The 22,842-nt window shown below is 39.7% G+C and overlaps 1 protein-coding gene across 1 annotated transcript; it reads left to right on the forward strand.

Annotated features, from left to right (window-relative positions):
* Positions 1-652: 652 nt before the first annotated feature.
* itgb2 (integrin, beta 2) lies at positions 653-21,726 on the forward strand. Its single transcript, XM_067410603.1, has 16 exons — positions 653-801; positions 2,033-2,090; positions 9,598-9,689; positions 11,281-11,473; positions 11,599-11,769; positions 13,732-13,973; positions 14,243-14,398; positions 14,811-14,906; positions 15,184-15,273; positions 16,764-16,898; positions 17,047-17,234; positions 17,851-18,083; positions 18,167-18,383; positions 19,012-19,217; positions 20,533-20,696; positions 20,816-21,726. The coding sequence occupies exons 2-16, from the start codon at positions 2,036-2,038 to the stop codon at positions 20,879-20,881; spliced, it is 2,304 nt and encodes a 767-aa protein (XP_067266704.1). The 5' UTR covers positions 653-801; positions 2,033-2,035; the 3' UTR covers positions 20,882-21,726.
* Positions 21,727-22,842: the final 1,116 nt, after the last annotated feature.

Consider the following 22,842-nt stretch of genomic DNA (forward strand, 5'->3'; position numbering starts at 1 on the left):
TTCTGACTACCATCTCTCATGTCATATATATATATATATATATATATATATATATATATATATATATATATATATATATATATATATATGCCATTTTATATCTGCATTTTTATCTTCTTTAACTTTTTATTAATATCATAAATATGTTTATTTGCACTACCATTAAGCACAAACACCACATACTAAATGGGAATGAATTTTCATGTCCACTCTGCGCATCGCCAGTGAAAATCACTTGGGTATGAACACAAAAAACGTCTCGAAAAACGCTGCGATTAACGCATGCGATATTCGTCCTGGTGTGCACAGGCTTTTATCTTGAGAAACCATCACTCATTTTCTAAAAAAAAAAATTATACATTTTAACAATAAATGCTCATCTTGAACTAGCTCTCTTCTTATTATATATATATATTTTTAAGTACAATGTAAAACATGCATGTACACAATAAGTACATTGTATCAAATGATTAATTTAAATATAAGTACATAGTAGATAAGGCCACCTAATATGGCATACAAATGGGACCAAAACTTTTATTGTGAAATAAACTCTAGTTAGTTCCAACTCTAGTTGAACATGTGGTTTTGATTTGCATTATCTCAGCTCCCCGTTGCCCCAACGCCCATTATTTTTCACAGGACTTACATCATGTACATCCTCTCTGCTTTCCTGTCATGTGTGCAGAAGTTTGCTAACTTTCTCAGTTCTGAAGCAACTGCATTCGGTTTGAGGAAACCAAACTTCTCATAGCCACTTATGACGGTTTTATCTTTCTAGGGCGTTGCATTTCAAAAACAGTAAGTAAGGCTTGTTAAATACTTGTTTTTTTAATGGTTATTTTGGTTTTAAAAAAAAGAATGTGCATGACTATATAATTTTGTGAAAATTCTTATTCTTATCAGTTCTTTTTTGTTTTGTTTTTGACGACAGTTACTGTAGCTTTAAGGAGCAGCTCTATATTTCTATCTGCGTAACCGTTAGTTCACTAATCCACTCAGAATAAGTATTATCATGAGGTTGATTTTACAACATCATTGTTATTTAATTGTTATTGATATTTGGGTTTATGTAGATCTCAGAAATTCAGTCTAATTTAAATGGACTTACATTTTATCACTTTATACAAGGAGAATTTCCCTAAAGAACTATATAATGGCTATATCAACTGCATTTACTGAATTTGTGGAGGAATCCGGTAGAAGTTGAAGACAGAAATAATCACATCATAACCAAAAATGAATATTCTGTCATGTCGTACCAGCAGAGTATTATTTTCTTCCTTCTGTGTAAAACAAAATAAGATATTAGGCAAAATCATCAAGCTGCTTTTTATCATTAAAAAAATGGATGGTTATTTATACAGTCAAGCTCAAAAAATGAGTAGTACAAAGTTGTACAGTTTGCATGATATGTTTCTGAACTGAACTTGACAGTATACATCAAAACATCCATTTTATGGAAATCAGAAAGCCATTCTGCCTAACACTTTCTCTATTGTTTCACGGAAGAAACAAAGTCTTGCAGGTTTGACTTAATATGAGGATTACAAAATGATGGCAAAATTTTCATTTTCAAATTAAATATCCGTTTAGGTCACTGCACGGAAAGTGGCGGATAACACTTACATCTCACTATAGAATTTAAATATACATACAGCTCTCTGTATAGAGAGCATGTTTCATTGGGTGATGTGATAAAACCGTGACGAACCAATAAATTGCAAGCACACAGATCACTCGACCATCTATGGCATTTATAGACCATTTTTATCATCCACTTCTGAGATGTGTCACCCGCACATTATATTGACTTCTGCTAAATACATCACCTGCTTTTTTTCAAGTTCACACTTTTTCTGTGCAGCACCTTGCACAGCTTCTGCAAAACTACACAGGAACAGAAAAGGTTCATTTGCAATTTAAAACAGAGAGCAACCGCAAATTAATTTCAATTTCAATAGTTTTCAGTAGTTGTTTGAGATGCTGAAAATAAGGAACTGTGATGATAAAGAATGCTGTTTTACACTAGGAAATGCTTCAGTCAGTGTGTCTGAGGGGACTTCTGCTGTTGTTGGTGGGAAGACAGGGTAGGTACATGAAATACACCTAGTGCAAATGTCCTTAAATTGGATTCACAGCTGTGTTTGAAACCTGAAAAATACTGCCTGTGCAGGTGGAAAGTCATTATGCCAATGTTTGCGAGGCCTCTTTTGCTGCCTATATTATCCCATAATTATGCTAGTTTCTCGCAGTTGCGAGTTTATAACTCACAATTCTGACTTTTTTCTCATAATTGTGAGATATAAACATAATTGCGTGTTATAAATCAGAATTGCAAATTATAAAGTCAGAATTGCGTGATATAAAGTCAGAATTGTGAGATATAAACTTGCAATTGAGTGTTAAAATGTGCAATTGTGGGGGGAAAAAAGATGATTTTTCTCAGAATTGTGAGCTTGCAATTGCATGTTATCAAGTCAGAATTGCGAGATATAAACTCACAATTCTGAGAAAAAAAGTCACAATTATAAAATTACTTTAATGACTTTATATATCGAAATTCTGTTTATATCACGCAATTCTGACTTTATATCTCGCAATTCTGTTTATAACTGTTTATAACTGACTGTATATCAAGCAACTGCGAGTTTATATCACGCAATTCTGACTTTATAAGACGTAATTGAGAGTTTATATCATGCAATTCTGACTTTTATAACTCGCAATTGTGAGTTTATATCTCGCAGTTCTGAGGAAAAAAAAAGTCAGAATTGTGAGATATACCCCTGGTTTCACAGACAAGGCTTAAGCTAGTCCTAGACTAAAATGCATGTTTGAGCTGTTTTAATTGGAAGTAACTTGCCCTGATATATCTTAAAATATGTCAGTGTCATTGTTTTGTCTCAAGATGCACACCAGTGATGTTTTTTTATATAGGCCATGTTCATAAAAGCTACTTAGATGCCCTAATTAAACTAAGGGCCTAATCCTGGCTTAGTCTAAGCCTTGTCTGTGAAACAAGGCCATAAAGTCAGAACTGCGTGATAAAAAATTGCAATTGTGAGAAAAATTTTATAATTTTTTAATCTTTATAACACGCATTTCTGACTTTATAACTCGCAATTGCAAGTTTAAATTTCACAATTCTGAGAAATGAAGTCAGAATTGTGAGATAAGTCGCAATTACCTTTTTTATTTTTTATTTAGTGGCGGAAACAAGCTTCCATACATAATCCTGTGCCAGCAGTTCATACAAAAACAAAAATGGTGTCTGATGTCATGGTGCATTGGAAGCCAGTCTAAAAACCATTTCAGGAGAGCACAGGGCAGCTAACTTCAGATTTGGACACAGCTGTCTATCTAGGCCTCATTTAAAGAATTGTGCCTCTGTTCCAAAACCTAGTGAGCTGCAAAGAACAAGACTCTCATCTCACAATTGATTTCTATAGTTAGGCATTAAAAGTTTGTGGTCAGTAAGATTTTATTTTTTACTTTTTAAAAAGATATAAATACTTTTATTTAGCAAAGGCACATTAAAATGATCAAAAGTGACTAATGAAATTTAAAATGTTAAAATGTTTCTGTGGTAAAGTTCGTAGTTGTGGGAGGAAAGAGGACAGGGATCGGCTTTTAGCTGCTGACAGTCGCTTTATTCTTTCTCAAAGAGAAAATGTCACACAAAGAACACAACAAAACAAAAGCTCGGTGCAACGCACACTTCAATTCTCCACATCCGAAGACGGGCTTCACTCCAATAGACCGGACGGCATACACGACTGTCAGCAGGCTCTCTCTCTCCTCCACTCCTGCTTCTCCTGGCGTTTTATCCTGTCTCCACGCCAATTACTGGAACGAGAAACAGGTGTTCGTAATTTGCATCTAACCCGTTCAATCACCGCGCCTCCCCTGACGCTCCCTCCTGTTGCAGAACCCGCTAAACCACCCCCCTTGCCACATACCCCCACCGCCCGACTCAGGCCGGGGAGCCGTCCGGCCTGTAGCCCCCCCCCCCCCCATTTCTGGAGAGGAAGTCGGCCACAGCCATCTGAACACCCGGCCTGTGGATCACTTTGAATTTAAAAGGCTGTAAAGCAAGATACCAACGAGTGATCCGCGCGTTGGTGTCCTTCATGCGGTGGAGCCACTGCAGAGGGGCATGGTCCGAACAGAGGGTGAACTCCCGCCCCAGGAGATAATAGCGGAGAGTGAGGACGGCCCACCTGATGGCTAAACACTCTTTCTCCACGGTGCTGTACTTAGCCTCTCTCTTGGAGAGCTTGCGGCTAATGTACAGCACCGGCCGCTCCTCACCCTCTATCTCCTGGGACAGGACTGCACCCAGCCCCCTGTCCGACGCATCTGTCTGCAACAAAAAAGGGAGAGAGAAATCAGGGGAATGAAGTAACGGCCCGCCACATAAAGAAGCCTTCACCTGGGTAAAGGCCTGCTGGCACAGCTCCGTCCACTGGACCGTATCTGGTGCATCCTTTTTAGTCAGATCAGTCAACGGGCTGGTGAGGTCCGAATAATTAGGAACAAACCTTCTGTAATATCCCGCCAGCCCGAGGAACTGTCTTACCTCCTTTTTGGTCTTGGGACGCGGACAGGTTGCAACCGCTGCTGTCTTATCAATTTGGGGACGCACCTGTCCATATCCCAAGTGGAAGCCCAGATACCTTACTTCCACGCGCCCAATTGCGCACTTCTTCGGGTTGGCCGTGAGCCCAGCTCCTCTCAGCGATCTCAGTACAGCCCTCAAATGCTGCATATGCCGCTGCCAATCATTACTAAAAATAATAATGTCATCCAGATAGGCAGCCGCATACGCAGCATGGGGCCGTAACACTTTATCCATGAGTCGCTGAAAGGTAGCCGGTGCCCCGAACAGCCCGAACGGAAGGGTCACGAATTGGTGTAAACCAAACGGCGTCGTGAAAGCGGTCTTTTCTTTGGATAATGGAGACAAGGGGATCTGCCAATACCCTTTAGTTAAGTCCAGTGTCGAATAAAAGCGAGCTGTACCAAGCCGGTCAAGCAATTCGTCCACGCGCGGCATTGGATACGCGTCGAACTTCGACACTGCATTCACCTTGCGATAATCCACGCAGAACCGCACTGAGCCGTCCGTTTTGGGAACCAAAACTATCGGGCTCGCCCAATTACTGCTGGATTCCTCTATTACCCCCATGTCAAGCATTGCCTCTAATTCTGCCTGAACCACTTTTTTCTTGTGTTCAGGTAACCTATACGGCCGGCTGCGAATCACCACGCCCGGCTCGGTCTCGATGTGGTGCTGAATGAGGTCCGTACGGCCCGGTACGGGAGAGAACACGTCGGCAAACTCAGCCTGTAATTTAGAAACCTCAGTGAGCTGTGAGGGCGAAAGGTGATCTCCCCCTGGGGCCAGAGCGAGGGATTGTTTTTTTACATTCGCCTCTGGCCCAAGATCATCCTCTCCGCTAATCACCGTCGCCAGCATCACTGATTCCGCCTCACTCCACTTTTTCAGGAGGTTGAGGTGATAAATCTGACGTGCCCCTCTCCTATCGGACCGTATTACCTCATAATCGAGATCACCAATTCGTCGTGTGACCTCAAATGGTCCTTGCCACTTCGCCAGTAATTTTGAGCTTGACGTGGGAAGTAATACAAGCACTTTCTCTCCCGGTGCAAATTTACGTAGATTCGTTCCCCTGTCATACAACCGGCACTGTCTGTCCTGGGCTTGTAACAAATTCTCCATAGATAGCCGCCCCAAAGTGTGGAGTTTTGTTCTCAAGTCCAGCACATACTGAATTTCATTTTTTGATTGAGACGGTCCGTCCTCCCAAGATTCTCTTAGGACATCCAGGACCCCGCGGGGGTGGCGCCCAAAGAGAAGCTCAAAGGGGGAAAACCCCGTGGAGGCTTGCGGAACCTCTCGCACAGCGAACAACAGGGGTTCCAACCATTTATCCCAATTTTTGGCGTCTTCTTGCACGAACTTACGAATCATGGATTTAAGCGTGCGATTAAAACGTTCGACCAACCCGTCCGTTTGTGGGTGAAAGACGCTGGTTCGAATCGATTTAATGCCCAACAATTCGTACAGTTCGCGTAACGTACGTGACATAAACGCCGTGCCTTGGTCAGTGAGGATTTCTTTCGGAATCCCCACCCGGGAGATTAAACTGAAGAGGGCGTCCGCAACACTCTTAGCAGAAATGTTGCGGAGAGCCACTGCTTCTGGATATCGGGTTGCATAGTCCACAATGACTAGAGCAAACCGATGTCCTCTCGCTGATCGCTCTAATGGCCCGATGAGGTCCATACCAATTCGTTCGAAGGGGACCTGCATTAATGGAAGGGGGCGCAAAGGCGCTTTTGGGGTGGCCGGCGGATTTACCAGCTGACATTCACGACAAGACGCACACCACCTGCGCACGTTCTCGTGAATGCCCGGCCAAAAGAATCGGGTCATGAGGCGATTTAGTGTCGCTGTTTGTCCTAAGTGTCCAGCCATTGGGTTAGAGTGAGCCGCATGGAAAAGCATTTCCCTGCGGCTCTTTGGTACTAACAACTGGGTTGTATCTTGTTTTGATTGAGCGTCTTGGGTCACTCGATACAACCTATCTTTAATAATCGCAAAATAGGGGTAAGTCAGTGGTCGTCCAGGCTGGAGAGACTGACCGTCGATCATGCTGACCCTCTCAAACGCATTTTTCAGCGTGTCATCGTGAGACTGCTCCAGGGGAAAATCATCACGGTCCGAGAGAATCAGTCTCCCGATTCCGCTCGGTTCCCCTGAAGCAGACACCACTGGTCCCTGATCAGTCTCCCCCGCCTGCACTCGCACTTCCTTCCCCCGCGAACATCTCTTCCAAGAGGCACCCGAACATAAATGTCCCAATAATTTATTAAACGCGGGCCAATTTGTCCCCAAAATTATCGGGTGCCGGAGGTGGGGATTAACTGCCACCTCTACACTATGCTTTTGACCCCTAAATAGAATCCTGACCGACACCAACGGATAACTCGCGATATCCCCGTGCACACACCGTACCCTAACCATGCGGCCTGTATCCAATGCCCCGGATGAAATCAGGCTTTGATGCACCGAGGTTTGGTTACAACCCGAGTCCACCAAAGCCTGATATGTACCCCCTTGATACTCACTGGTATCTGGTACTGACCAGCTTGACCGGGGGCAACCTGCAGGTCGTCCGGGACCCGGATCAATGTCCCCACCTCCATCATTGGACACCGGTCTAAAAAGTGATCCGGGTCCCCGCAACGCCAGCAGGCCGGCCCAGACCTGCCCGCCGCTCCAGTGGCGGAGAACGGGCCGGATGATTGGCGTGGAGAGAGGGGAGAAGCAGGCGCGGGGTCCGGTCCGGCGGTGGCCAGACCCGCCCCCTGGGCGGGGCTCTCGGAGCCACGAACGGCCGGAAATCCGTTCCACCCCGCCCCCGGGGTGGACCACGAGGCGGGCCGGGCGGACGGGACCTAGGAACAGGGACAGGTCGAGAGAGAGAGAGAGAAGGGGGAGAGGGGGAGAGAGAGACAGATGGTAGGGGCTCGCCGACCCCTGGGCACGCCACCAAGTGGTCCTCCGCCAGTTGGATGGCCGAATCCAGCGACGTGGGCCGGTGGCACTGGACCCACTCGGCGGTCTTCCTCGGGAGCCGAGTGGTGAACTGCTCCAGCACCACACGATCGATGATCTGCTCCACGCCACCTCCGTCGGCCATCAGCCATTTGCGGCACGAGTCCCGGAGCTGTTGGGCCAACACGAAGGGCCGGCCCGCTTCCCCCAGCTCCAAAGACCGAAATCGCTGACGATGCTGTTCGGGGGAGCGGCCGACCCGCTGCAGGATGGCCCTCTTCAGGTCGTCGAAGACCAGGAGGTTCTGGATGGGCAGCTGCTGGGCTGCCACCTGCGACTCGCCCGACAGCAGGGGGACGAGCCGCATGGGCCACTGGTCCCGGGGCCAACCGGACACTTCAGCTGACTTCTCAAACAAGTCGAGGAAGGCCTCCGGGTCATCGTGCGGGCCCAACTTCTGGAGTGGCAGCTGGAAGGAGGCAGCAGCTGCCTCGGTGGTTCCCATAGGAACCTCCCGGTCTATCCAGCTCCGGAACCTCTCGCGGTCCTCCTGCTGGCCCTGGATGATGGCCTCGAAGCGGCGCTCCTGGTCGTTGCGAAGATCCACCAGGGCCCGATGTTGTTCTTGGTGAAGGACCGCGAGGGATGCGATGATGTCCGCAAACGGCTTTCCAGCGGCGGGGGCTGCCTGCATGGCGGCGGCTTCCGTCTTTTCCTCCCGGGTTTCGGCACCAGTGTGGTAAAGTTCGTAGTTGTGGGAGGAAGGGATCGGCTTTTAGCTGCTGACAGTCGCTTTATTCTTTCTCAAAGAGAAAATGTCACACAAAGAACACAACAAAACAAAAGCTCGGTGCAACGCACACTTCAATTCTCCACATCCGAAGACGGGCTTCACTCCAATAGACCGGACGGCATACACGACTGTCAGCAGGCTCTCTCTCTCCTCCACTCCTGCTTCTCCTGGCGTTTTATCCTGTCTCCACGCCAATTACTGGAACGAGAAACAGGTGTTCGTAATTTGCATCTAACCCGTTCAATCACCGCGCCTCCCCTGACGCTCCCTCCTGTTGCAGAACCCGCTAAACCACGCCCCCCTTGCCACAGTTTCTATTTCAAATAAGTGCTGTACTTTCTATTAAAGGTGCTAAAGAGGATCTTTTCGTCGACTGAGAAACCAAAGACTGTTAGTGACTGATTACGTTCTCTCACAAGGAACGTAATGGCAGTGATTGACAAGCCAGAGGGCCAATCGTTTACGGGATGATTGCATAAATGATTGGCTGATGTATTTAAGGCCCTACCTCGTGCACAAATGATGTATATTACTATTATTACTTTCAGTGCACTTAATAAATAGTCTTTTATCAGTTAGTAAAGACAGTTTCAAGTAATATTGCAAAAATGTATAAAACAAAACATCCTCTTTAGCACCTTTAATCTTAGAATCCTGAAAAAATATCACAATTTCCACAAAAATATTAAGCAGCACAACTTTTTTCAACATTGATAATAATAAGAAATGTTTCTTGATCACCAAATTAGTATTATATTTCTGAGGGATCATGTGACACTGAAGGCTGGAGTAATGGCTGCTTTGCCATCACAGGAATAAGTTACATTTTATAATATATAAAAATAGAAAACAGTTCAACTGTTATAAAAATTTCACAATATTTCTGTTTTTTACTGCATTTATTGAAAACATTTTAAAAATAAAAATCGTACCATCCACAAACTTTTGAACGATAGTGTACTTATTGAAATTTCTCTTTAGAATTTGAAGAAGGTGTCATAGAAGGTATAATACTGCATACCTTATGGAAAAGTCTTCAGTCACATGCTATAAAATGCTGCCTACACCAGGTTTTGGAACAAAGCATGTGTCTCACAAATAAATGGATTTTGTGTCTTTTAACTACACCAATCACAACAGATCAAATATCCAGGATGCTGATTCATGCAAACAAATTGTTTAAATACATAACTGATGTTCAAACTGTTTGTTGCAGTCTACACTCAGGATCAATGCTTAAAAGCTTCAGTAAACACATGTGGAGACTGTATCAAGTCCGGGCCCGGCTGTGCCTGGTGTAAAGACTTGGTAAGCCCTGCTTTATGGTTCAATTTGTTTGGCCTTCAGAAAATAACTGGCTGTCTGAACTCATTCCAAATGTATTAATACTACTCATGCTAATCAGGGGCTGTGTTTACATATGGCAGAGTATGGCACTTGCCATACCATGGTATTCAGACAAAACAAGGGAAATAAACCGCTCATGATGCTGCTTGTTAGTTCTTTTCTTGTATTGGCCTTTGGCAGAAATTGCAAATTGAAACAACCTAACATAGTGTCCTGACCAGATGCGATGCGATAAGATTCCAGTGGCGAGCATTTTATCTGTCCAAACTAGTCTCAACTTGAGTTGGACAATATCAATCAAAAATCACAGCCAATCAAAAGAGCGTGTGGGCGGACTCTATGCAAGCACACTGCACTCGCAACTAAATGTATAAGTGCATTATAAAATTCCTAAATCTTGTAACATGATTAAAAATTCATACTGATTGACTGATCTGATCATTTTTATCATAGAATACACTTCACCTCAAGTTGACAGTTTGAACATTGCTGTTTCCTTTAATTTATTTTTAAGATCTGAGGTGATAGCCCAAAGTATAGTGCACTTTTTATGTGCACGCGAGGGACAGCGTACAGTGCGCGTAAAGCGAATTTCGTCAGAAGAGTATGTGCAGATCGCACATGCATTTTTTTTGCAGTAATTAGTTTATCCACAAGGTGGCAACCGTGGCCTGGGGGCATCGATTCACAAGGTAGTCAAAGAAAAACTGCATAAACAGAACAGACCAGAACGAATGCAAGCTACAGCGACAACGGAGGCCTACAAAGACGAGAGTAGTACCCTCATTTGTACAACTCTAGCATGAAAGAATACAAAAATGTTTACATGGGTTGTAGCTCATGGCGAGAGACTGCTCAAAACTGCACATGCATCGAGCGCCTGTGTATGCGTATGGGTCTAATGAAGTATAGTTTCGCGTAGCCAGACCTTCAGACTGACGGCAGAAGGTCTGGACTCTACTGCAGCTTTCGTTGGCCAAGGACCACCAAAGAGGATTTTTGACTGACATGCCATGCAACCAATCACAGTTCGTTTTGTTACGAGTCATGTTTAGGGGCGTGAAAATGTAAAGTCGATGTCCTTACAATAACAGACCGGCGTGCATCTAATAAAGTGGCCTGTTTAGGTGCATGTTTATCAGAAAATACCACACTAATTGACTAGCATAGAAAATGATTTCATAATACGGCACAGCAGTTCGGAAGTAACAAGTGATGATAAGTTCTGCTCATTTAGCTTGCTACTTAGTGCCTTAAGCAGAACTCCAGTGCAAGCACTTATAACATCAACCCAATAACTTTTAAAAGCTATTTTATTAAATGATAAAAACACAAACTCTCAAAGTTTTATCACTGTCAGACAGTCTAATTGGAGCCAGCAACGTTCAAATGCCTTCAACTTTTGTTTGCAATATATTTCAGATGGTCAGTTATTTGATCTTTATCATTGATTATCTTGTGTTGGTTCTCAACAGCCTTTTCAATTAAAAACCTACTGAATTCCACATTGCGTCTCCTTCTAATCCTGCTGTTTGTCTTATTTAAACCACAGAATTTCACCAAGACTGGGGAGCAGGAAGCAGCACGTTGTGACACTGTTAACGTGCTTAAGGAAAGAGGATGTCCCGCCGATAACATAATCAATCCTAAAAATTATTATGAGAAAATATTAGATAGGCCCTTGACTAAGGATTTACCTCCAGTGCAAATCAAACCTCAAGAAGTACAACTACATCTTAGACCAGGTATGTTATATCCTTACAAACTATTGTATAGACCAAAACTATGACTTATTTGTTTAATGTAAGTTTGATCCTGACTTTCAAAGAATAGCAGTGACTAAGTGTGTTTTTTTTTTCTTTTTTCTCAGGGATGCCCCACACTTTTCAACTAAAATTTAAAAGGGCAGAAGGCTATCCTGTAGATCTTTACTACCTAATGGATCTCTCATACTCTATGAAAGATGATTTGGAGAATGTGAAAAAACTGGGAAATAGTTTACTTGCTGAGCTCCAAAAAATTACTGGCAATGCCAGAATAGGTAAGCATATATGTGTATATATATATATATATATATATATATATATATATATATATATATATATATATATATATATATATATAATTTCAACAAATGAAAAAGTCATCCAGCTATTTATTATCATCATGTTAATTATTGTGCCTTTTGCCCCAACAGCAGGGGCGCCTTTCACCACAAATTCCATACTTTTACATATTCTTCTGTGAAAAACTGTCGCTTTAATTACCTTAAACAAAACCGAAATACATTAACAAGACCTGTGTCTCAAAATATATTCAATAACTTTAGCGATTCTCATTTGCTACTTAAAGCGCTGCGGCAAGTTTTTGGGTCATCTAATGGCTTAGAGGAAAATAAAATCAAATGCACCTTTTACCCCAGGGCGCCTTCATATACAGTGTTGCTCAGAATTATTGGCACCCTTGGTAAATATGATCAAAGATGACTGTAAAAATAAATCTGCATTGTTTATCCTTTTGATCTTTAATTCATAAAATGAGTAAAAATCTAACCTTTCATTGAAGGAAAAGAATTAAAAGTGGGGGGAAACATTTTTATGAGTAAAATATCTCTGAAGTATATTCCCAGTCATATTTACATTTTTTTTTAGCACACCAGGGTGATCATAAACATGAAATTGTCCAGCCATGACTTCCTGTTCCACAGGAGTATAAACATGAGGAAACACAAAGGCCAAATTCCCTTAATCAATCATCACAATGAGTAAAACCAAATAATGTAGTTCAGCAAAAGATTGATGAGCTTCACAAAAAAAAGTAGCTGTAAGAAAGTAGCTAAAGCATTGAAAATCCCCATTTCCACCATCAGGGCAATAATTAAGAAGTTCCAATTAACTAAAGATGTTACAAATCTGACTGGAAGAGGACGTGTGTCTAAATCGTCCTAATGCGTGGTGAGGAGGAGAGTTTGAGTGGCCAAAGACTCTCCAAGAATCACAGTTGGAGAATTGCAGAGATTAGTTGAGTCTTGAATCTCAGAAAGCCTAGAAAAATGATCAAACAGCACCTACATCCCCACAAGTTGTTCAGGAGGGTTTCAAGAAAAATCCTCTGCTCTCATCCAGAAATAAACTCCTGCATATTCAGTTGTCAGACAAGACTGGAACTTCAAACGGGACCGGCTTCTATGGTCAGATGAAACTAAAAAAAGAGCTTTTTGGCAGCAAACCCACCAGATGGGTTTGGCGCACACATGGATAAAAAGTACCCCATGTCCACAGTTAAATATACTGCTGGATCTTTAATGTTGTGGGCCTATTTTTCTGCTAGAAGTCCTGGACATCTGGTATCATGGATTCCTCCAAATATCAACAGATAAAAAAATCAAAACCTGACCGCTTCTGCTAGAAATCCTATAATAAGCCATGGTTTGATCTTCCATCAGGACAATGATCCAACACAAAAATGTGTCACTGAGCACAAAATGAAGCTTCTGCCATGGCCATCCCAGTCCCCTGACCTGAACCCTAAAGAAAATGAGTGAAGTGAACTGAAGAGAAGAAGCACCAGCATGGAGCTGGAATCTGAAGGATCTGGAGAGATTCTGCATGAAGGAATGGTCTCTGATCTCTTGTCAAACTCATCAGGCATTACAGAAGAAGACTCGGAGCTGTTTTCTTGGCAAAAGGAGGTTGCAAAAACTATTGAATAAAAGGGTGCCAATAATTGTGGCCAACATGTTTTGGATATAAACATTTATTTCATAATGTGATTTTCCCCCAGTTTCAATTCTTTTTCTTCAATGAAAAGTTAGATTTTTGCTAAGTTTATGAATTAAAGATCAAAAAGGATAAACAATGCAGATTTATTTTGACAGCCATCTTTGATCATATTTACCAAGGGTGCCAATAATTCTGAGCATCGCTGTATATTTAGAGAGAGAGAGAGAGAGAGAGTTCAAATGTTATGGCAATGGCTTCATTAACCAACTTTTCTGATGCAGGATTTGGTTCGTTTGTTGACAAAACTCTTCTTCCATACACCGACACCAATGAAGCGAAGCTCCAACGGCCATGCACGGATAAAAATGAACCATGCCAGCCAGCATTTGGCTTTCAGCATGTGCTTCCACTAACAAAAGACGGGAATAAATTTAGAGATATGGTAGCCATGCAGCATATATCTGGAAACCTGGACCCTCCAGAGGGAAGTCTGGATGCCATCATGCAAGCCGCTGTCTGTATGGTGAGACTTAGAACACTTCACACCACATGCATAAGTAGCACAAATTTATTTTGGCAACCATATTGACAGACTGCATCATCCACACTGTGTACAAAAGAATGTGAATTTTATGTCATGCTGTGTGAAACAGGCTTGAATACTTACATAAAACCTGTTTACCTTCATTATACATAATGCAAAGGAGCAAGAGGTTATATGAAGCCTGATTCATGCATGACGTTCTATATAATATATGTAAATACAAAGCAAAATGTGTTACCTGTGCACAGAAAGAGATTGGCTGGGGAAACAGCACTCGGCTGCTGGTGCTGGCCACTGATGACGGCTTCCACATGGCAGGGGATGGAAAACTCGCTGCCATTCTGGAACCAAACAAAGAAACCTGTCAGATGGTCAACAATAAGTACACAATGAGCAACATCTGGGTATGATTTAATACTTCTGAATATTTATGTTTAAAAAAAAAATAAAAAAATTAAGTACACCAGAAAGTCCAAGGCAGGATTATAATCATTAAATAAACTTAAAGCATAAAAATAATTTAATTACATTAACTGGAATAAAAATTGGTCCAAGGTGTACATGTTTGTACATTTGGATAGACACTAAAGCCATTTACATTAGTAAAACTTTAGGGACATTATACAATACATGGTCATATTGATAAATTATACTGTACAATCAACCTTTGAATTCCACTAATTCAGTACATCCAAAACCTCACCCAAATTGCAAACATGTGCATCTCTAATGTTTTCTACATATGCAAAAGGGTTTATGTTTTAGATGCTACTTATCTTGATAAATGTGAAAATATAATATGATCTATGTTTTCAGGACTACCCATCTGTTGGACAGATAGCTCGCAAGCTGGAGGAGCAAAACATACAACCAATTTTTGCTGTCACTAAAAAAATGGAAACTGTGTACACAGTAAGTAAATCCTGCTTAGCTAAAATAAGCAAATATATTAAATGGGGGGAAAAGGCTATAATAAGTGTAAACAAGTGACTCTGTGTCACTTTAAAAAAAAGTGCCCAGCCACTGGCAGATTGGGAGTGTCTGAGAGTGATTATGTTCGTAGTTCTGTTTGGTGAACAAATGATAACACCACTTTTTACTTTGTGTCACTTACGCACAATCCACATTAATATTCCTAACAGTGGAAGTACAATGGTGTACCTAACCACAGCTGTATGTTCTTTAATAGGAGCTGAGCAAACTGATCCCTAAATCTGCAGTAGGAGTGCTTTCTGACGACTCAAGCAACGTTGTCAAACTAATTGTGGACGCATACAATGTGAGTGCATGTGATTTGGACAATCCTTGTCTTTTTAAAGTCTCCCTGAAAAACTTACATTTTTTTAGTATGAATATGATAGCCTTAAGGTTATATGGTCCGTGTACCTTTAGATAATTTGTTTTTTAGTTTTTGTTTAAAAAATGTAGGGTTTGTATTGAGCTATTCATTAATCTGGTTGTTTGATGAGAAATAGACCTAGATGAAATGTCCGAGTTAAGAATCCATACAACAGTAACTGATGAACAATTCAGTTGCGCTGAACTGAGAAAAAGCTGCTGACAGCTTATCTCATTTTACGAGATTAAATGTAGTTGCAATAAACTCTAATAATCCGTACAAATGTATCGGATAGATATAGGCTACTATTCTGTTGCGCAATGCGCGGAGCTGAGTTCTGGAGCTAAGAACTGATGCCGCGGCTTGATCTTTGGTTGACCAATCAGCGAAAGGGGCGTTTTATTCCCACCCATGTAGAGATCGAATATATTCAAGCTGTTTATCCATTTTGGGTTTATTGTTCTTACATTTGGTGGATTAGAACAAAGTGTGATTAAAATAAAAATATGAAAAAACGACTCAAGATTTGTTTATGTATGCTCATGAGGAGGCTCGCATATGTGATAAATTAATGCTTTCTCTGTTTTTCCATTTAGAAGACAAAAACGAAACGACAAATTATCCGAAGGTACACGATGAATAAGCTGGTGATAAGATATGAATAAGCTGGTGTGTTCCAAAACAATGACAAAATTCGAATTTAGGAGATATAAGCATTCAAAACTTGCTGTCTCTCACTTCCGCTAAAACGGATCACGGATTTTCATGACTTCACATCGCACTTCGGCTTCTCGTCAGATCTTCTGTCCAATCAAATGCTCTCTAGAATCTGAAATCCCGCCCCCAACACTATAAAAAGACGCTGAAGCTGTGGCTGAAATCGGACATTTGTTCACACATTTAGTTTCTATATGTTGAATGGCACATAGTGCACTATATAGAGAATAGGTAATGATTCAGACAGTGTAAAAAGTGCTTTCCACCGCAAATGAAGTCTGTTTTCGTGTTAGTGTCATGTGATCCACAGAGTGGATCATATCTGCGGACCGTGAGTCGGCTCAGACCACAAAAGGTATCGGACACATTTGAATTCTGCACAGAATTCTGTATTTTAAAGTGATATAGAGGACATTAGGAGGAGAAACGGTTAGAGATTAGAAGGAAACTGATGTTTTACCGAGTTTAACGGCCCTGGCCGAGCTGTGGTATAAACAAAATGCTATTGGCTATTTTAAAAAAAGGGGTGGAGCTGTTCGATATGTCCCACCCTGTCTTCCTTTTTCAGTTGAAATTACATCAACACATTGAATAATGCTGTGCGTTCCATTGCAATTCAGTGGACCTTTACAGGCTAAAGAAATAAAAACATTATGATGTGAGAGTTTTTCTGTGTTTAACGCTTTTATTATTGTCTCGTGGGGTTTGAACAGAACTTAACCTCTGAAGTGATCATGGCTCATGATAACCTCCCAAACTTCGTATCTGTGAAATACACATCAACCTGTCCAGGTGGAGAAAAACCCAGTGACAGGGGGAAGTGTGATAATGTGAACATTGAACAGGAGGTGAGTAAATACAAACTAAAGATAGAGAGATAATTAACGCAAGTGCAGATCTAAATCTTGATTTATCCTTTTTGCAGATTTAGCAAATGCAATAATACATGACTTTACACTGTGTAAATAACCTTACTCTAATCCTTAATCCATTCAGGTGACTTTTACTGTGACAGTAACAGCAGAAAAATGCATTAACAGTCAGAGCTTCTTCATTGGGCCATTGGGCTTTAGTGAAAAACTGAAAGTAACCGTTCATACTCGATGTGAATGTGAATGTGATGATTCCAAGGACCTTCATCCTCACTGTGGGAATCACGGTAAAGTCGTCTGTGGCAGCTGCAGGTAACAGAAAATTTTATTATACATATATACAGACACACACTGTATATGTGCATGTATATGGCTATGACTATACACTTCACAGGAAGCTATCCCTAAACCTATCCATCACAGGAACCTAATGTGATTTTAACATTCTTATATTCTCATATACAGTAGAACCAAAATTTATTCAGACACCTTGAACATTTTATTCATTAATACAGTTTATTCACTATTGTTTTAAAAAATGGTAATAAAATATGACAAAATCTCTGAGTTAATCTGTGTCAGAAAAAAATAATCTTAATGTCAGATAACACTTAAGCAAAACATGGTCAGGTCAAAGTGTCTGAATAATTTTTAGTTCCAAATGTTTATCAATTTTACTGGTAGTCCACTGTATGAAGAATTTTTGGGTATAATATGTCACAGTTTACTTTATTTTGTTGTCCTCACTTACATAAAAACGTACATGTTAAAATGTTAGAATTATGTTAGGTTCCTGTGACAGGATGCAGATGCATACATTGACATCCAACAAACCTATTTAGCCTTGTTTGAAGTACACAAATACTGACTGTAGTGACAGACAATCCATTACACATGACTAAAATTAGCCACCTCCCCACATCCACAGGTGTGAACCTGGTTTCTTAGGACAGCGCTGTGAGTGCCAACTAGGCCAAAAGGACGAGGCCTCACTGAAAAAGCAGTGCCGGAAGGAAAACGGGACCGAATGCGAAGGGAAAGGAGATTGTGTTTGTGGACGGTGTCAGTGCCATATCACAGAGGGGGGTGGCAATTTCTATGGCGAACACTGCGAATGTGACGATGAGCACTGTGAAAAATTTGACAATAAACAGTGTGCAGGTGATTTGTGTAGAAATGTTTAAGTGATTTATAGTTTGTTTTTTAGAATAAGTTCTTACGTGTGCTGTTTTTACTTTTTACAGGACATGGCAAGTGCAAATGTGGTAAATGTGAGTGTGAACAAGGCTACGAGGGCACGGCGTGTCACTGTGCAAAATCCGACGAGGACTGCAAGATAGAAGGGAGTGTTTGTTATAACCGTGGTAAATGTGAATGTAACCAGTGTGTATGTGAGAGAGGATACAAGGGGCCCTACTGCAAAACATGTTCTGCTTGTCAACCTCCGTGTCAACAGTCAGGGTAAGAAAACTTGTGTGACCTTGACATTTACAAAGCTGCCCTATCAATAAAAATTTTTTACTAAAAATACACGTTTTTCCATAATTTCATAACCCCAATAAGAGGATTACAACCTAAAACTACTAGCTTAGAAACAATAATCTGATTAATTTAGTAAATCAGTTCATATGGATGATTTATTTCAATGAACCATTATTCTAATGATAATTTTCTAGTTTTTTTTTGTTGTATTTAATACAAATGTATTTATTTTTTTGCAATATATAAGTAATACACATATATTTAAGATAATAATATACAATTTGATAACATACGGAACACATATAAACTATTCACTATGACTTTTCCCTCAATAAACCCCTAATTTACTGCTTATTGATAGTTAGTAGTTAAGTTTAGGTATTGTGTAGGATTAAGAATGTAGAATATGGTCATGCAGAATAAGGCATTAATATGTGCTTAAGAAGTACTAATAAATAGCCAATATTCTAGTAATATGCATGCTTATAAGCAACTAGTTAAAAGACCCTAAAATAAAGTGTTACCTGCAATTCTATATATTAAATTAGATTTTTTTTTATTTTTCTATGTATTTATATATTATTTAAATATAACTGACCTATTGCAGGAGTTGTGTTGAATGTCTGGCCTTTGGGACCGGTCACTTTGAAAAGAACTGCTCTTTAGCCTGTGCCCATTTGGAAGTTACGGCGGTTGAAAAATTAGTCAAGAGCGACTGTCGAGTCAGAGATAAAGAGGGCTGCTGGATGACATTTACAATGACAGAAAGGCTTGGATTTGACACATACTCTATCAATGTCCTGAAAGACAGAGGTATAGACACAGACACCATACCTTAAATACTGTAACATATACTAGTTAATTGAGTTCTTTCATCATTCACCCTCATGTTGTTCCAAACCCTGCAGATTTATGTGTGTGTGTGTGCTTTAGGTACACCCTATTTTACGGACACAAAATCTCCACACAAAGATGGCAATAACTGAAATCCTTGTCCTTGTGGGCAGATTTTTTGGTCCCCATGACGAAAACAGCTTATAAATCATACTACGTGATGTTTTCTTGAAAATATAAAAATGCAGTTTTCTGTTTGAGTAGGTTTAGTTAGGGGATAGAATATACAGTTATAAAAATCATTATGTCTATGGAATATCACCATAAAACATGACAACCCAACATGCATGTTTGAAGAATTTTTAAGGTACAGTGTGTACATTTTGGCAGCATCTAGCGGTGGGGTTGTGAATTGCAATATAAAAGAAGCAACGGTGGCCAGCACAGGACAAAGATGTCGTCATCTGAGACAGCAGAGAGTTGCCAGTCAAGCAAATGCACTCTGTAGAGAAGTTTGTCCATTTAGAGCTACTGTAGAATCATGTCGGTGCAAAATGGCGACTTAACTTGCAAGGGGACCCGCGGTGTACGTAGATAGAAATGGCAAAAACATAACGGCTCATTATGTAAGGTCTTTATACACCACTGAAAACACAGTTCTGTAAATTATATTGCATTTCTGTCAAAATTTACACATTGTGCCTTTAAAGGGTTAGTTCACCAAAAATGAAAATTCTGTCATTACTCACCCTCATGTCATTCCAAACCCTGTTTTTTTTTTTTTTGTGCACAAAAAGTATTCTCGTCGCTTTATAAAATTAAGCTTAAACAACTGCAGTTATGTTGACTATTTAACAATGTCTTTAGTACCTTTCTGGGCCTTAAAAGTGGTGGTTAAATTGCTGTCTATTGAGGGGTCAGAAAGGTTTTGGATTTCATCAAAAATATCTTAATTTGTGTTCTGAAGATGAATGAAGGTCTCACAGGTTTAGAACGACAAGAGGGTGAATAATTAATGACAGAAATTTCATTTTTGGGTGAACTAACCCTTTAATATTTCTTTTACATACAGTAAGTAGTTTATAATGACAAAAAAGTAAAACTGTAAAAGTAGTTTTTATGGTAGTAAAAGTAGTAAATGTGGACTTTTTATGATGCTTGACAGCATAAGAAACAGTATAGATGTTTGCAACAACATGATGGTGTGTTTTTGGACAAATATTCCATTTTAAACAAGCATCACATTTGAAACGGCAAAAAGAAAAGCATTCTACCGTCATGTTTCTTGTGTTAGAATGTCCTGAGGGGCCGAACATAGCAGCCATCATAGGAGGATCTCTGGCAGGTGTGGCGTTGATTGGTCTCCTAATCCTCCTCATCGTCAAGGCAATTCTGTATGCAAGCGACCTTAGAGAATGGAGGAGATTTGAAAAAGACAGAAAACATGAAAAAACATCTGTAAGTTCTGTTTTCTTTATACATAAACCCCCTACCCTTCATATTCAGTCAAACTGCCAAAAGCGGTTCATTATTCACAGTTGACTTTTTTAGCAGATTGTTTTCCTCTCCTCCCACAGGGTACCAACCCATTATTCCAGAATGCTACGACCACAGTTCAAAACCCAACATTTTCTGGAGATTGAGAAAACTTGTTGGTGCAGAAACACAGATGAATGTGTGGTAAATAATCTATAGGTTTGATACATGATCATGCAAAAAAAAAAAAAAAGCTTAAAATGTCCATTGCAATCTTTGTGTGAAATGATAAAACCATACACTGATTTTATTGCATTAGTAATTATTCAGATTAAATGTTTAACTGGATTAAATAACATAGTTTATATTTAACATGCTTTTTTATTTTCTGTTTTGTCTCATTTATAAAGATTTTTTGTCTCATTTATAAAGATCACAATTTTTTCAAATTTTGTATAGAGGGAAATACAGAGAAATCCAATTTTATACCCGCTGAGCTTTGATTATTGTCATTTAAAGAGTGCAAAATTTACTTTTATAACAAATTCCATCTGGGATTAACTTGTAAATAAATGTGTCATTATATTTTTGTATCGCTTAATGATAAACAAGAACCTTCAATTGTACTGTTTTCTGAGGACTCTTGGAATGGTTTTGGCAATTTGAATTCACAAAGGCCTCGTAAACATTTCTGTTTCTACAGTTGTGCCTTTGTAAAAGCATTTACATTTTAGAAAACTCTCAGTACCCTAATATTGTATGTTTCAATGTCTGTCCAGATGCAAATCCCTATGAAAACTAATGATATCTCTATGCAATGCCTCTATACTACATTTCACATATTCTCCATTATGAAACATGAGCACTGAACACTGAAAGCTGGCTTTCCACAATGTTCATCAATGTTCATAACATTCAACTTAGGTTATATAGGATATAGAATATATAGAATATGTGTGTTTGTATATAAAGGCTCTGTAAATGTCTAAAATATAAATAAATTACAACTGTACTTTGCTGTGTTCTTTCATGAATTTGAGCTATGCATTTGGGTCTCTGATGGCACAATGCCATTTTAACACTGAAAATAAATCAAAAAGGTACATCCTATGGCTTCAGACTGGCTTCCAATGTCCCATAATGTCATGTTTCTTGATCTAAAAAAAGAAAAGGGAAAAAAGGTTTTAGACACAAACAACTAAATATTTAATGGCTGCATCACTTAATTCTCAGTAAAAACTGAATCATAAGTAGAAAACATTGGCATACAGTCCCTCAGATGCCATTTTTATCCTTTCTTGCATAGAATAGTTGGATATTGTAGGCAGTTGTGAGCATCTATGCAGAATTGTTGCAAATTTGTAAAGACATAATAAAAACATTTTTGATTACACTGATCAAAAGTGACAGTAAAGAAATGTATAATGTTACAAATTATTTCTATTTCAAATAAAAGCTGTTTTTTTTTACTTTCTATTCACCAAAGAATCCTGAAAAAAAAAACATCACAGTTTCCAAGAGATAGTTCACCCAAAAATAAAAATTCTGTCATCATTTACTCACCCTCAAGTTGTTAGAAAGCTGTATGAATTTCGTACTTCTGCCAAACACAACAGAAGATACTTTGAAGAATGTCAGAAAGCAAACAGTTGATGGATCCCATTGACTTTCATAGTATAGAAAACAAAATCTATGGAAGTCAATGGAGCCCATCAAATGTTTGCTTACTGACATCCTTCAAAATATCTTCTTTTGTGTTCAGCGGAAGACAGACATTTATTTTAAACTGTAATAATATTTCACAATATTTCACAATATCTATATAATACTCTTTTACTGTATTTTTGATCAAATAAATGCAACCTCGGAGAGACTTATTTTAAAAAATGTTACCGACCCCAAACACTTGTGTATAAAAATATTATTTAATATTTAATACAGATTTTTAATATTAAACATTTAAATATGTGTAATTATTTTTCTTTAATTAATAAACTTGAATCTAAAAAAAAAAGAACTGAACCTGACCAGAAACCCTATCACCCTATCAAAAATTTTGGGTTGTTTCAACCCAAATTTGGGTCATATATGGACAAACCCAACCGCTGGGTTAAAAATTTTATTTAAA

This window comes from Chanodichthys erythropterus, chromosome 14 (assembly GCF_024489055.1).
Source record: "Chanodichthys erythropterus isolate Z2021 chromosome 14, ASM2448905v1, whole genome shotgun sequence".
In the NCBI taxonomy this organism is placed as follows: Eukaryota; Metazoa; Chordata; class Actinopteri; order Cypriniformes; family Xenocyprididae; genus Chanodichthys; species Chanodichthys erythropterus.